Source organism: Ascaphus truei, chromosome 6 (assembly GCF_040206685.1).
Source record: "Ascaphus truei isolate aAscTru1 chromosome 6, aAscTru1.hap1, whole genome shotgun sequence".
Taxonomy (NCBI): Eukaryota; Metazoa; Chordata; class Amphibia; order Anura; family Ascaphidae; genus Ascaphus; species Ascaphus truei.
The window spans coordinates 35,969,923-35,984,207 of NC_134488.1; the positions used below are offsets into that span (position 1 = coordinate 35,969,923).

The 14,285-nt window shown below is 46.4% G+C and overlaps 1 protein-coding gene across 1 annotated transcript in view; it reads left to right on the forward strand.

The window, feature by feature from the left end:
• Positions 1–14,285, forward strand: part of LOC142498034 (uncharacterized) — a 115,233-nt gene that overhangs the window by 33,544 nt on the left and 67,404 nt on the right. Inside the window, exon 3 of the mRNA XM_075606543.1 lies at positions 4,049–4,544. Within this exon, the coding sequence (XP_075462658.1) occupies positions 4,054–4,544 (491 nt within the window). The 5' untranslated portion in view covers positions 4,049–4,053. The remainder of the gene's footprint in view (positions 1–4,048; positions 4,545–14,285) is intronic.

Here is a 14,285-nt window from a genome sequence, read left to right on the forward strand (position 1 = left end):
TATAACTCTATAACTGAACATACAATCTGATATTTAGTCCAGACTATTATAATGTATATTTTAACATTCTGCCTTTGATAGCAGATTCAGTCATTACAATATAATTATTGCTAAATTGGATTTCTTACACAGAGACTCTTGGCCGATGCCCCGCTGCCTCAGTCAGCGCGCCAGCACTGCATGCAGGCGGCGCGTGGAGAGGCACTTGACTGCTACCTGCGGTCTGTAGAGAGCGGGAACTGGAGTGTGGTTTGAGGAGGGGAGGCGGGGTTTGAGCGGAAGGCTGCAGTGGGGGTCTCCAGGGCTGCAAGAGCGTGCAGTGAGCCCCCACACATGTCCTCTGCTGCTCGCTCTCAGTGCTGCTCCTCCCTCCCCCCCCCCGGTCAGTCGATCAGTCGGTCCGTCACAAGAACCGACACCCTTAAACACACCAGTTGCTTGTTATATTATCCTTTTTTATTGATAAATCTGGTGCTGTTTTTGTGCCCCGGATTTGCAGTCGGGAGATTTAATAACTTGTTATCCTTTTCCTCAGTCTGTCATTGAAATGCAAACTCTCTGTTTTAGATCCTCTAATGCTCAATGTGACGCTTATCTTAAATTTGCAGGAAAAGGAAGCGGCCAGAACTTTGAAACAAAACAGGTGGAGATGTTTATGATTCTATGGAAAAAATGCGTCTAAAATTAGAACAGATGTTTTAGTATGAAAGTGAAACTCAGTTGAACGTTTAGAAAAGCCCGTGATTTCCTCATAGCTCTCACATTCGTGTCACACCCGTGTGCTGGTAAGTAACGGGAGCGTATAGGGGAGATTCACTGATGGGGAGGAGAAATCTGTGTATTAATGCAGAGAAAATGTTCAGTGCGGATCATTGTATATTTTGTTTGGAATTTCAGCTTTTCTGACGTGACGCAGATTGGTAACGTGGAAGGTAATGGCCTCATTATATCTTATTGTTATGCCAAAAAACAATAACTGCATGAGGTACAGAATTTGATATATCCCATTATAATATGTGCAGCGCTCAACTCCTTCTTCACTCCTATTGATGCTCCTTATAGGGACAGTTCCCCTGTAAGTTTATTTTTAAAGCGTTTATACTGTGTAAAACAGTATTGTATTGTATGTCTTTATTTATATAGCGCCATTAATGTACATAGCGCTTCACAGTAGTAAACAGTGACGCTTAATGGGAAATGACATAAGGCGGTACCATATCATAGTTACAAGAGGGACTATACAGATTGTGTGGTTAACAAAACCCTATTATTAACTACTAATATAAAGTCTGACATACTGTAATAGATTCTGTGTTCATTAGCTATTACAGTATGTTTAACAGTTTTAAAATGTGCCAGAGCTATAGAAAATTTGAGGCATCTAATAATTACATTTGAATCCAGATGTGCCTCCTGATAATGTCGCTGCCATTAGTACACGTTAGTGTTACAAAGAAGTGTCCCTCTAACTGTAACCTCCACGCGTTGGGTTATGACAGCGTTGTGCAAACTATGGGGGGCAGAAGATTATTTAGGGTGGCGCAGGCAGCGTGCGGTGAAACCTGGGGCGGGCAGAGCTGTGCGCGGGTGGCCAAAAGCTCCATGCTGCTGCTTCTCTGTGCTGTGGCTAGCTGCGGGGGCGGGGCCTTACTGTGGGGGCGGGGCCTTCCCTGCACACAGACATCCCCTCCTCCTCCTGTGTTACCCACCCCAGTTTTCAGCAGCACACGGGGACCGGACTCCCCCCCCCAGGTGAAAGTGTGTGTGTTTGCTATGTCTGTTGTGATTGATTGTTTGTTGTGTCTGTGTTGGTTGTGATTGTGTGTTGTCCATGTGTTGTGTTTAGTGTGTGTGGGTGTTGTGTCTGTGTGTGTCTGTTGTAATTGAATGTCTGTTGTGTCTGTGGGTGTTGTCTGTGTTGGTTGTGTGATATCACCGCTCTCAGCAGCAGCGTGGACGCAGCCTAATTTTGCAAGCACGAGCTGTTGAAATATGTAAGTATTTAGACATATTTGTATTTACATTGTATACCGTTTAATAAAGTTTTTTTTTCCCCATGTGATTTTGATTATATCAGGCAGGGGGGGGGGGCGAGAAATTTCATGGATGAAAAGGGGGGCTCGGCATAAAAAGTTTGCTCACCCCTGGGTTATAACATTCTGGCTACAGCGAAGCTAGAAAAAAGGTAGAAACACTTTGGGGCCTATGCACTAAGCTCCGATAAGACACTTATTGACGCCTTATCGCCAAAAAGGCCTACAGCGATTCAGTAAGCACCGATAAATCGGCGATTAAAGGTGTTATCGGAAAAAAAATAATCCAGAGGGAAAAAAAAAATACATATAAAAAGATCCCCACCCCCAATACATACAAAAGGCCCCCACTACCCCCAATACATATAAAAGACCCCCACCCCCATTACATATATATATATAAAAAAAGTAGACTTACCTTGAGGATGGTCAAGCCGGTGCTGCAAGTTGGGGCCGACCTCTGGTCAGGCCAGTCCTGGCTGCTGGTCGTGGCAGGGCTCCGGCTCTCCTTCAGCTTCAGACCTCTTCACTCTGTGTCCAACGCCGAGCTTCCCATGTCAGCGCTCACCGGAGGCTGAGGCCCAGCTTACTTCTGGCGCGCTGATGTCAGAGGTGCCCGTCGTGAACCTATTGGTAAAACAAAACCGTCTGTAAGCTCAAGGAACGAATGCTGTATAGTAGATAAAGTTCATAAATGCTATAACAAGGTTTTCAGGGTAATAGTCACCAGTTGAGTGGTGATATGGGGCAGCGATAAGGGTGGATGTCAGCAGAGGGTAGCTATGAGCATACATGAATAATCTTCCAAGCAAGGTAACTGCTGCAGATTCAATATAATTCCAAATACGCTGTATAACCGACGTGGATGTAGATTGGTACTCACAATGAATCACCGGTTCCACCACCAGGGGTTGGAAGCTCGGCGGGAGCAAGAGGCCTGCATTTGATGGAGAGCTGGGGCCCGGCTGTGACTGGTTGCCGGCTCTGGCCAGAGGTGAGGGCCAATTTGCAGCGCCGGCAGCCATGGCCCCCGCAGTCGCCGGGCCCGGGACACCTGTCCCTTCTGTCCCCCCCTGTCGGCTGCCCTGAATGGGAGACAGGCAGTGCGGATTTCCTCGGCTCTCAAACGGGCATAAATAAGTACAATGGTTACAGGGGTTTAGGAACAAGACAGAAGTATAGGTGCAGTTTGATCGTATGAGTTTTAAGATCCATAAATATTGTACATAGTTAGTTTGTGAACATCAGTAACATTATATATCTTTCAATACCAGAAGTGCTGCTAGGTAAAGAGAATTGGCCGTATATTTATGGGAGAGAAACACACAAACCATGCACTGCTCTCCCAATTGGCTTGCAATTTTCAGTATTTGTGAATAGATACATTTCTGATCTTAAGTCTTTTTTAACAAACGAGCCATGTGTTTGCATATTGTGATCAGTAAATGATTTGAGCGCGTCACAGCGCCTGCTAACCATGCCCCGGAAACTCTACTTTCACCAATAAATTGCAAGCCAATTTGGAAAGTAGCGCAGGGTTATTGTATGAGTCTGTAAAGATGCCAGCTAAATATGCACAGTGATTACACGGCTACTTACATCGTTAGAATTTAATGGGACGGTACTTTTATTGTGCGTTTAAAGGACTAGTTTTGTAACTTTTATTTGTACTTTTTCCATTTGCTATTTTTCTATCCTCTTCTCTTCGGCAGCAGAGAGTTATATATCAAATGTACTTTCTAAACTTGTCAAAAATAGTGAAACGATTTATTTTATGGTTAAGTCGTGGGAGTGTCTGTTTTGTCTTTGATAATTAACCCTTTTTTATGAGCAATAGGCCTCTTTTGTATTGGCTCTCTCTCATATATATGCATGTGTATATAAATGTACAGTATATATGTGTGTTTGTGTTTTGATGACATTCGTCCTTTATGTATATATGAGAAAATTAGTTTTAATGTATCTCTTCCTATTGCATCGGTGTATGTATAAAAACAACTGTTTTATTTTTGTAGTAAAAATGGCCCATGCATGGGGCTGCAGGATATACACCATGCCAGGCTATGAAGAAATCATTCTTAAAAGTCAAGATAAACCAGTCCGTGGGAAGATCTATGTCATGTATCACGGCACAACTTTCCAAGCAGCAAAAGGAATCATCAAGCATGGATTTAGACAATCAGAAGATGGCATGTTAGGCCGAGGGGTGTATTGTACCAAAGATAAAGATAAAGCTGAACGGTACCCTCTAGATGATAAAAGGGATCAGGTTATTTTAAAGCTCACAGTGAGCGTAGGTAAAGTAAAAAAGATAGACCGACAGGGCCATCCCCTACAGAAGACATGGCATGATAAAGGCTATAATACAGCTTGGGTGCCTGAATTCTCTGGGATGGTTAACAGCGGGTTAGAGGAGAATTGCATATGGAATCCCAGAAGGATTAGGGTGGTCGCTGTTGTTAAAGCACCTAGAGAGCATGAACGCTATCTGAGGGAATTAGTTGAGAAGAAGTCTAGAAAATAAACGCCCATATGGGCATATTCTGTCACTTACTGCTAATGGGTGATTGAAAAATAATTGATGTTCATCGGTTTCTCTTTTTCTATGCAGCTATACATTTTGTCACTGCCAGTGAATGTTATGGCCCATATCTTATAAACAGTCTTCTGCAATGACACCTTCCAGCACCATAAAGGTGTCTCCTGGCAGAAGGTTGCTGAGTAAATATGGCCCTATATGTTATTAAGACGAGTCTTTGATTTCCTGCTTTATTAGAATTACCACTGTGGCTTTATGGCTTTTGCTTCATTAAATACATGAATCACAATGTACACTTCCTACAGCAGAAATCTTGTGTATTTCACTTGTTAAAGGTTAATTCAGGTATATATATATATATATATATATATATATATATATATATATATATATATATATATATATATATATATATATATATATATACAGTGGTTGACAATTCACCAAAAAATCTACTCGCCACACAAACAAATCTACTCTCCACCTAGTACCAAACGTGTGCTGCTCGGGCCAATATTTACTCGCCCGGGTGTTAAATCCACTCGCCCGGGGCGAGCAAATGTATAGGTTTGTCGAACACTGTATATATATATATATATATATTGTGACAAACGGCTTACTCCGGGGCTCCGTCGTTTGTCCGGGACTGTTTAGAACACGGTCTTTTAGGGTAGGTTAAATGATGAGGCGTCACGTACTGTTCCTTTAAACAGGCTATGCCTGGTTTATTCAGTCCCAGGCACTGAGACTGCCACAGTGCATACAACAGAAAACAGATCAAAACAAAAGCTGCTCACCTGAGCGATAACTTAACTTAGATATCCCTGACTCAGGGTTGGAAGTGGCTTTTCCACTTCCAACATCAAAACACGGTACTTTTGCAGTCTTACACAAATGAACAGAAAGATTGAACCTGTTTGGGGAAGGGGCTTCTCCCCTCTGTAGTTCAGCAGCCTTCCAGCCTCCTGGCTCTGGTGGGGTGACCAGAGCAAACAGGAAATCAGTCTTTCATACCTGATTCCTAATTAGCATGACAGGTGACAGAAATCAGGCAGCAGACAAACTCTGGTCTGGATCTCTCATCCCTCAGTTCCAGCGCTTGCCAAACTGTGGGATGGAGTGTATGTATTATAAGGCTGCACTCCCAGGCCAAACAGGATAGAAACTGTCTAGTATCCTGGGAGCCCTATATACGGAATTTATTACCATCCCCTGGTTTCTGTCACATATCCTCCCCCCCAGCTCAGACCTCGAGGGATGAGCGACCATGGATATTAGGGAGTGCATCCTTGACAACCCGTCAGCATTGCCATGTTTGTGCCCTGACCTGTGTTCCACAGAAAATTTAAAGGGTTGTAGGCTTAGGAACCACCTGGTCACTCTAGCATTCTTTTCCCTGTTTTGACACATCCAGGTAAGGGGTGCATGATCTGTGACCAACCGGAATTTTCTCCCCAACAGATAGTATTTGAGCGTCTCTACTGCCCACTTTATTGCGAGACACTCTTTCTCTACTATGGAGTAATTTTTCTCCTGGGGATTTAGTTTCCTACTTAAATAAAGGATGGGGTGCTCCTCACCTTGAGACTCCTGGGAGAGTACCGCTCCCAGCCCTACCTCAGATGCGTCGGTTTGGACTACGAACTCTTTGGAGAAGTCAGGTGTGACCAACACTGGTTGGGCACAGAGAGCTTCTTTCAGGCTTCTAAAGGCCTGTTCGGTTTCGGGGGACCACTTTACCATTAGCGGTCCTCTTGCTTTTGTGAGGTCAGTTAGTGGGGTTGCCTTAGTTGCAAAATTGGGAATAAACCTTCTATAGTACCCAATTAACCCCAAAAAGGTCCTTACTTGTTTTTTTGTAACTGGCCTTGGCCAATTTTGTATCGCCTCCACTTTGAGTGTTTGGGGTTTGAGTAAACCTCTGCCAATAGAATATCCCAGATACTTGGCCTCCTCCAGACCAATAGTGCATTTAGCGGGGTTAGCAGTTAGTCCAGCAGACCGGACTGCGTCAAGCACAGCTTGGACCTTTGGAAGGTGGGATTGCCAATCTTCACTATGGATTACCACATCATCCAGGTAGGCGGCAGCATACCGAGCATGTGGTTTTAAAATTTTATCCATCATTCTTTGGAATGTGGCGGGAGCTCCATGTAAGCCAAAAGGCAACACCTTATACTGAAAGAGGCCGTCTGGGGTTGAGAAGGCTGTCTTTTCTTTTGCCCTTTCTGTGAGGGGAACCTGCCAGTACCCTTTTGTTAGGTCTAGGGTTGTGAGATATCGGGCTTTGCCCAGTCTCTCTACAAGTTCATCTACCCTGGGCATAGGATAAGTATCAAATTTTGACACCGCGTTTAGTTTCCGGTAGTCATTACAAAACCTTGTTGTACCATCTGGCTTTGGGACTAAGACTATAGGGCTGTTCCACCCACTTTGGGATTCCTCAATTACACCTAGTTTTAGCATTTTTTTAACCTCTAAACTTATAGCCTTTCTTTTGGCCTCTGGGATTCGGTACGGTTTAAGGTTAACTCGGACCCCCGGTTCAGAGACTAGGTCATGTTCAATTACGCTAGTTCTACCTGGCCGTATAGAGAAGATTTCTTTGTTTCTTTTCACTAAATTCTGAACCTCTCGTTTCTGATGAACAGACAGGGTTTCAGCTATGCTAACCTCTGGGTCAGTTTCTTGATTCTCTGACGGACCTGGGGGTACTAGGGTTAACAAGACTTCTCTATCTTTCCAGGGCTTGAGTAGGTTTATATGGTAAATTTGCTCAGGTTTCCTCCTACCTGGCTGTCTTACCTTATAATTTACTTCTCCCACTCTTTCCAAGACCTCATATGGCCCATGCCATTTAGCAAGGAATTTACTCTCCACGGTGGGAACCAGAACTAGTACCCTATCACCTGGAGAAAAAATTCTGACCCTAGCACCCTTATTATATGTATTCCTCTGTGCTTCTTGAGCTTTCTCCATGTGTTCCCTCACTATGGGTAGGACTGCAGCAATGCGGTCCTGCATCTGGGCAACATGCTCTATTACACTTCTGTAAGGGGTAACCTCGTGTTCCCAAGTCTCTTTGGCTATATCCAGTAAGCCCCTTGGGTGTCGGCCATACAATAGTTCAAACGGGGAGAAGCCAGTGGATGATTGGGGAACTTCCCTAATGGCAAATAACAGGTACGGTAACAAACAATCCCAGTTTTTCCCATCTTTATCAACCGCCCGCCGTAACATGCTCTTTAAGGTTTTATTGAACCTTTCCACTAAACCATCTGTTTGTGGATGATAGACTGAGGTTCTGAGATGCTTGATTTTTAGGAGTTTACATAGCTCTTTCGTTACTTGGGACATAAATGGTGTTCCCTGGTCAGATAGAATCTCTTTAGGAATCCCGACCCGGGAAAACAGAACTACTAACTCTTTTGCTATGTTTTTAGCTGAGGTGCTACGTAGGGGAACTGCCTCCGGATATCGGGTGGCATAATCTAATATTACCAATATATGCTGATGTCCCCTAGCAGACTTTATTAGGGGTCCTACTAGATCCATAGCAATCCGGTCAAATGGTACCTCTATTATGGGAAGGGGTACCAATGGGCTGCGGTATGCCTTGAACGGGGCGGTGATCTGACATTCTGGGCATGAGGAACAATAATTCGTAATTTCTGCCAGAACCCCAGGCCAATAGAAGCTTCGGAGAACCTTTTCTTTTGTCTTTTCCACCCCTAGGTGTCCCCCCAATGGATGACTATGTGCGAGGTGTAATACTACGTTACGGAATGTCCGTGGTACCAACAATTGTTTAGTTGTAACTGATTTCCTTTTATCAACCCGATATACTAGGTCGTTCTCTACCTCGAAGTAGGGGTAAGCAAGTGACCTATCTGGTTGACCAGGAGTACTATTCTGGTCCCGTATATTTCCCCTTGCTACCGCTAATGTGGGGTCCTCCCACTGGGCCTTCTTAAAACTCCCAGGACTGACCTCTAGGTCAGCGAGGGTCTTATCCGGTTCTGGGGTGGTAAGTGTCTGCTCAACATCTTGATTTGGGGTATTCCCTACCAAAGTAGTGATGGGGAAGGGAATTTTACAGCACTCCTCCTTTTCCCCCCCATGTTGGCTATTGCCCTTAGTGTGCGAACCACTGTTGCTGATGCTGCGTGAAGGTGGTCGCCGCTCTTCAGCGCCCCTTAACCCCGGTACCCTTTTACCGTCTCTGGAAGAGTCCTGGAACCTCGGGTAGTGGGGTTGCTCCACGACTGTGGGTTGCGGGTGCTCTTCTGCTGCATTGTACCTTTCTACGAGGGCCACAAGCTCATCCGCATTGTGGGGGTCACTCCGACTGACCCAACGGCGTAAGGCAGAGGGAAGTTTCCTCAAGAACTGGTCCATGACCAACCGTTCCACGATGTGGCTGGCTGAGTTGATCTCGGGTTGTAGCCACTTCCGGGCGAGGTGGATGAGGTCATACATCTGGCTTCGGGTGGCTTTATCCATCGTGAAGGACCATGCGTGAAACCTTTGGGCGCGAACAGCCGTGGTTACGCCGAGGCGGGCGAGGATCTCGAACTTCAATTTTGCATAGACGTTAGCTTCGGCTGGCTCTAGATCAAAGTAAGCCTTCTGGGGTTCGCCGCTTAGGAAGGGTGCGATTAGACCAGCCCACTCAGCTTCTGGCCATCCCTCTCTCTGTGCCGTGCGTTCAAACGTGAGAAGATAGGCTTCCACATCATCCGAGGGTCCCATCTTCTGAAGGTAGTGGCTTGCCCTGGTCATTTTCGGTACTGGGGCTGCCGCTGCCAGTGGAAGGTTACTGATAGTCCCCCTCAGGATCTCGAGTTCCTGCTGTAAGCCCTGAGCGAACCGCTGTTGCTCCTCTCTCAGCAAGCGGTTTGTCTCTTGCTGGTTTGCATTCGCGTTTTGCAGGGCTTCATTCGTCTGTTGCTGGTTTGCATTCGCCTGTTGCTGGTTGGCATTCGCCTGTTGCTGGTTGGCATTAATCTCTTGCTGGGCTATTAGCAGCTGTTGCTGGGCTGCATTCGTCTGCTGCTGGTTTGCATTAGTTTCTTGCTGGGCTATTAACAGCTGTTGCTGGGTTTCATTCGCGTCTTTCTGGGCAGCGACATTGCGTACCAGCGCACCCACCACGTCTTCCATCTTGTTTGCAGAGGATGAAAAAAACTTTTTTTTTTTTTTTCAAAATTCTTCAACCCGCAGACCCCCTAGTGCTCTGTGCCCGCATTCTCCACCATATGTGACAAACGGCTTACTCCGGGGCTCCGTCGTTTGTCCGGGACTGTTTAGAACACGGTCTTTTAGGGTAGGTTAAATGATGAGGCGTCACGTACTGTTCCTTTAAACAGGCTATGCCTGGTTTATTCAGTCCCAGGCACTGAGACTGCCACAGTGCATACAACAGAAAACAGATCAAAACAAAAGCTGCTCACCTGAGCGATAACTTAACTTAGATATCCCTGACTCAGGGTTGGAAGTGGCTTTTCCACTTCCAACATCAAAACACGGTACTTTTGCAGTCTTACACAAATGAACAGAAAGATTGAACCTGTTTGGGGAAGGGGCTTCTCCCCTCTGTAGTTCAGCAGCCTTCCAGCCTCCTGGCTCTGGTGGGGTGACCAGAGCAAACAGGAAATCAGTCTTTCATACCTGATTCCTAATTAGCATGACAGGTGACAGAAATCAGGCAGCAGACAAACTCTGGTCTGGATCTCTCATCCCTCAGTTCCAGCGCTTGCCAAACTGTGGGATGGAGTGTATGTATTATAAGGCTGCACTCCCAGGCCAAACAGGATAGAAACTGTCTAGTATCCTGGGAGCCCTATATACGGAATTTATTACCATCCCCTGGTTTCTGTCACATATCCTCCCCCCCAGCTCAGACCTCGAGGGATGAGCGACCATGGATATTAGGGAGTGCATCCTTGACAACCCGTCAGCATTGCCATGTTTGTGCCCTGACCTGTGTTCCACAGAAAATTTAAAGGGTTGTAGGCTTAGGAACCACCTGGTCACTCTAGCATTCTTTTCCCTGTTTTGACACATCCAGGTAAGGGGTGCATGATCTGTGACCAACCGGAATTTTCTCCCCAACAGATAGTATTTGAGCGTCTCTACTGCCCACTTTATTGCGAGACACTCTTTCTCTACTATGGAGTAATTTTTCTCCTGGGGATTTAGTTTCCTACTTAAATAAAGGATGGGGTGCTCCTCACCTTGAGACTCCTGGGAGAGTACCGCTCCCAGCCCTACCTCAGATGCGTCGGTTTGGACTACGAACTCTTTGGAGAAGTCAGGTGTGACCAACACTGGTTGGGCACAGAGAGCTTCTTTCAGGCTTCTAAAGGCCTGTTCGGTTTCGGGGGACCACTTTACCATTAGCGGTCCTCTTGCTTTTGTGAGGTCAGTTAGTGGGGTTGCCTTAGTTGCAAAATTGGGAATAAACCTTCTATAGTACCCAATTAACCCCAAAAAGGTCCTTACTTGTTTTTTTGTAACTGGCCTTGGCCAATTTTGTATCGCCTCCACTTTGAGTGTTTGGGGTTTGAGTAAACCTCTGCCAATAGAATATCCCAGATACTTGGCCTCCTCCAGACCAATAGTGCATTTAGCGGGGTTAGCAGTTAGTCCAGCAGACCGGACTGCGTCAAGCACAGCTTGGACCTTTGGAAGGTGGGATTGCCAATCTTCACTATGGATTACCACATCATCCAGGTAGGCGGCAGCATACCGAGCATGTGGTTTTAAAATTTTATCCATCATTCTTTGGAATGTGGCGGGAGCTCCATGTAAGCCAAAAGGCAACACCTTATACTGAAAGAGGCCGTCTGGGGTTGAGAAGGCTGTCTTTTCTTTTGCCCTTTCTGTGAGGGGAACCTGCCAGTACCCTTTTGTTAGGTCTAGGGTTGTGAGATATCGGGCTTTGCCCAGTCTCTCTACAAGTTCATCTACCCTGGGCATAGGATAAGTATCAAATTTTGACACCGCGTTTAGTTTCCGGTAGTCATTACAAAACCTTGTTGTACCATCTGGCTTTGGGACTAAGACTATAGGGCTGTTCCACCCACTTTGGGATTCCTCAATTACACCTAGTTTTAGCATTTTTTTAACCTCTAAACTTATAGCCTTTCTTTTGGCCTCTGGGATTCGGTACGGTTTAAGGTTAACTCGGACCCCCGGTTCAGAGACTAGGTCATGTTCAATTACGCTAGTTCTACCTGGCCGTATAGAGAAGATTTCTTTGTTTCTTTTCACTAAATTCTGAACCTCTCGTTTCTGATGAACAGACAGGGTTTCAGCTATGCTAACCTCTGGGTCAGTTTCTTGATTCTCTGACGGACCTGGGGGTACTAGGGTTAACAAGACTTCTCTATCTTTCCAGGGCTTGAGTAGGTTTATATGGTAAATTTGCTCAGGTTTCCTCCTACCTGGCTGTCTTACCTTATAATTTACTTCTCCCACTCTTTCCAAGACCTCATATGGCCCATGCCATTTAGCAAGGAATTTACTCTCCACGGTGGGAACCAGAACTAGTACCCTATCACCTGGAGAAAAAATTCTGACCCTAGCACCCTTATTATATGTATTCCTCTGTGCTTCTTGAGCTTTCTCCATGTGTTCCCTCACTATGGGTAGGACTGCAGCAATGCGGTCCTGCATCTGGGCAACATGCTCTATTACACTTCTGTAAGGGGTAACCTCGTGTTCCCAAGTCTCTTTGGCTATATCCAGTAAGCCCCTTGGGTGTCGGCCATACAATAGTTCAAACGGGGAGAAGCCAGTGGATGATTGGGGAACTTCCCTAATGGCAAATAACAGGTACGGTAACAAACAATCCCAGTTTTTCCCATCTTTATCAACCGCCCGCCGTAACATGCTCTTTAAGGTTTTATTGAACCTTTCCACTAAACCATCTGTTTGTGGATGATAGACTGAGGTTCTGAGATGCTTGATTTTTAGGAGTTTACATAGCTCTTTCGTTACTTGGGACATAAATGGTGTTCCCTGGTCAGATAGAATCTCTTTAGGAATCCCGACCCGGGAAAACAGAACTACTAACTCTTTTGCTATGTTTTTAGCTGAGGTGCTACGTAGGGGAACTGCCTCCGGATATCGGGTGGCATAATCTAATATTACCAATATATGCTGATGTCCCCTAGCAGACTTTATTAGGGGTCCTACTAGATCCATAGCAATCCGGTCAAATGGTACCTCTATTATGGGAAGGGGTACCAATGGGCTGCGGTACGCCTTGAACGGGGCGGTGATCTGACATTCTGGGCATGAGGAACAATAATTCGTAATTTCTGCCAGAACCCCAGGCCAATAGAAGCTTCGGAGAACCTTTTCTTTTGTCTTTTCCACCCCTAGGTGTCCCCCCAATGGATGACTATGTGCGAGGTGTAATACTACGTTACGGAATGTCCGTGGTACCAACAATTGTTTAGTTGTAACTGATTTCCTTTTATCAACCCGATATACTAGGTCGTTCTCTACCTCGAAGTAGGGGTAAGCAAGTGACCTATCTGGTTGACCAGGAGTACTATTCTGGTCCCGTATATTTCCCCTTGCTACCGCTAATGTGGGGTCCTCCCACTGGGCCTTCTTAAAACTCCCAGGACTGACCTCTAGGTCAGCGAGGGTCTTATCCGGTTCTGGGGTGGTAAGTGTCTGCTCAACATCTTGATTTGGGGTATTCCCTACCAAAGTAGTGATGGGGAAGGGAATTTTACAGCACTCCTCCTTTTCCCCCCCATGTTGGCTATTGCCCTTAGTGTGCGAACCACTGTTGCTGATGCTGCGTGAAGGTGGTCGCCGCTCTTCAGCGCCCCTTAACCCCGGTACCCTTTTACCGTCTCTGGAAGAGTCCTGGAACCTCGGGTAGTGGGGTTGCTCCACGACTGTGGGTTGCGGGTGCTCTTCTGCTGCATTGTACCTTTCTACGAGGGCCACAAGCTCATCCGCATTGTGGGGGTCACTCCGACTGACCCAACGGCGTAAGGCAGAGGGAAGTTTCCTCAAGAACTGGTCCATGACCAACCGTTCCACGATGTGGCTGGCTGAGTTGATCTCGGGTTGTAGCCACTTCCGGGCGAGGTGGATGAGGTCATACATCTGGCTTCGGGTGGCTTTATCCATCGTGAAGGACCATGCGTGAAACCTTTGGGCGCGAACAGCCGTGGTTACGCCGAGGCGGGCGAGGATCTCGAACTTCAATTTTGCATAGACGTTAGCTTCGGCTGGCTCTAGATCAAAGTAAGCCTTCTGGGGTTCGCCGCTTAGGAAGGGTGCGATTAGACCAGCCCACTCAGCTTCTGGCCATCCCTCTCTCTGTGCCGTGCGTTCAAACGTGAGAAGATAGGCTTCCACATCATCCGAGGGTCCCATCTTCTGAAGGTAGTGGCTTGCCCTGGTCATTTTCGGTACTGGGGCTGCCGCTGCCAGTGGAAGGTTACTGATAGTCCCCCTCAGGATCTCGAGTTCCTGCTGTAAGCCCTGAGCGAACCGCTGTTGCTCCTCTCTCAGCAAGCGGTTTGTCTCTTGCTGGTTTGCATTCGCGTTTTGCAGGGCTTCATTCGTCTGTTGCTGGTTTGCATTCGCCTGTTGCTGGTTGGCATTCGCCTGTTGCTGGTTGGCATTAATCTCTTGCTGGGCTATTAGCAGCTGTTGCTGGGCTGCATTCGTCTGCTGCT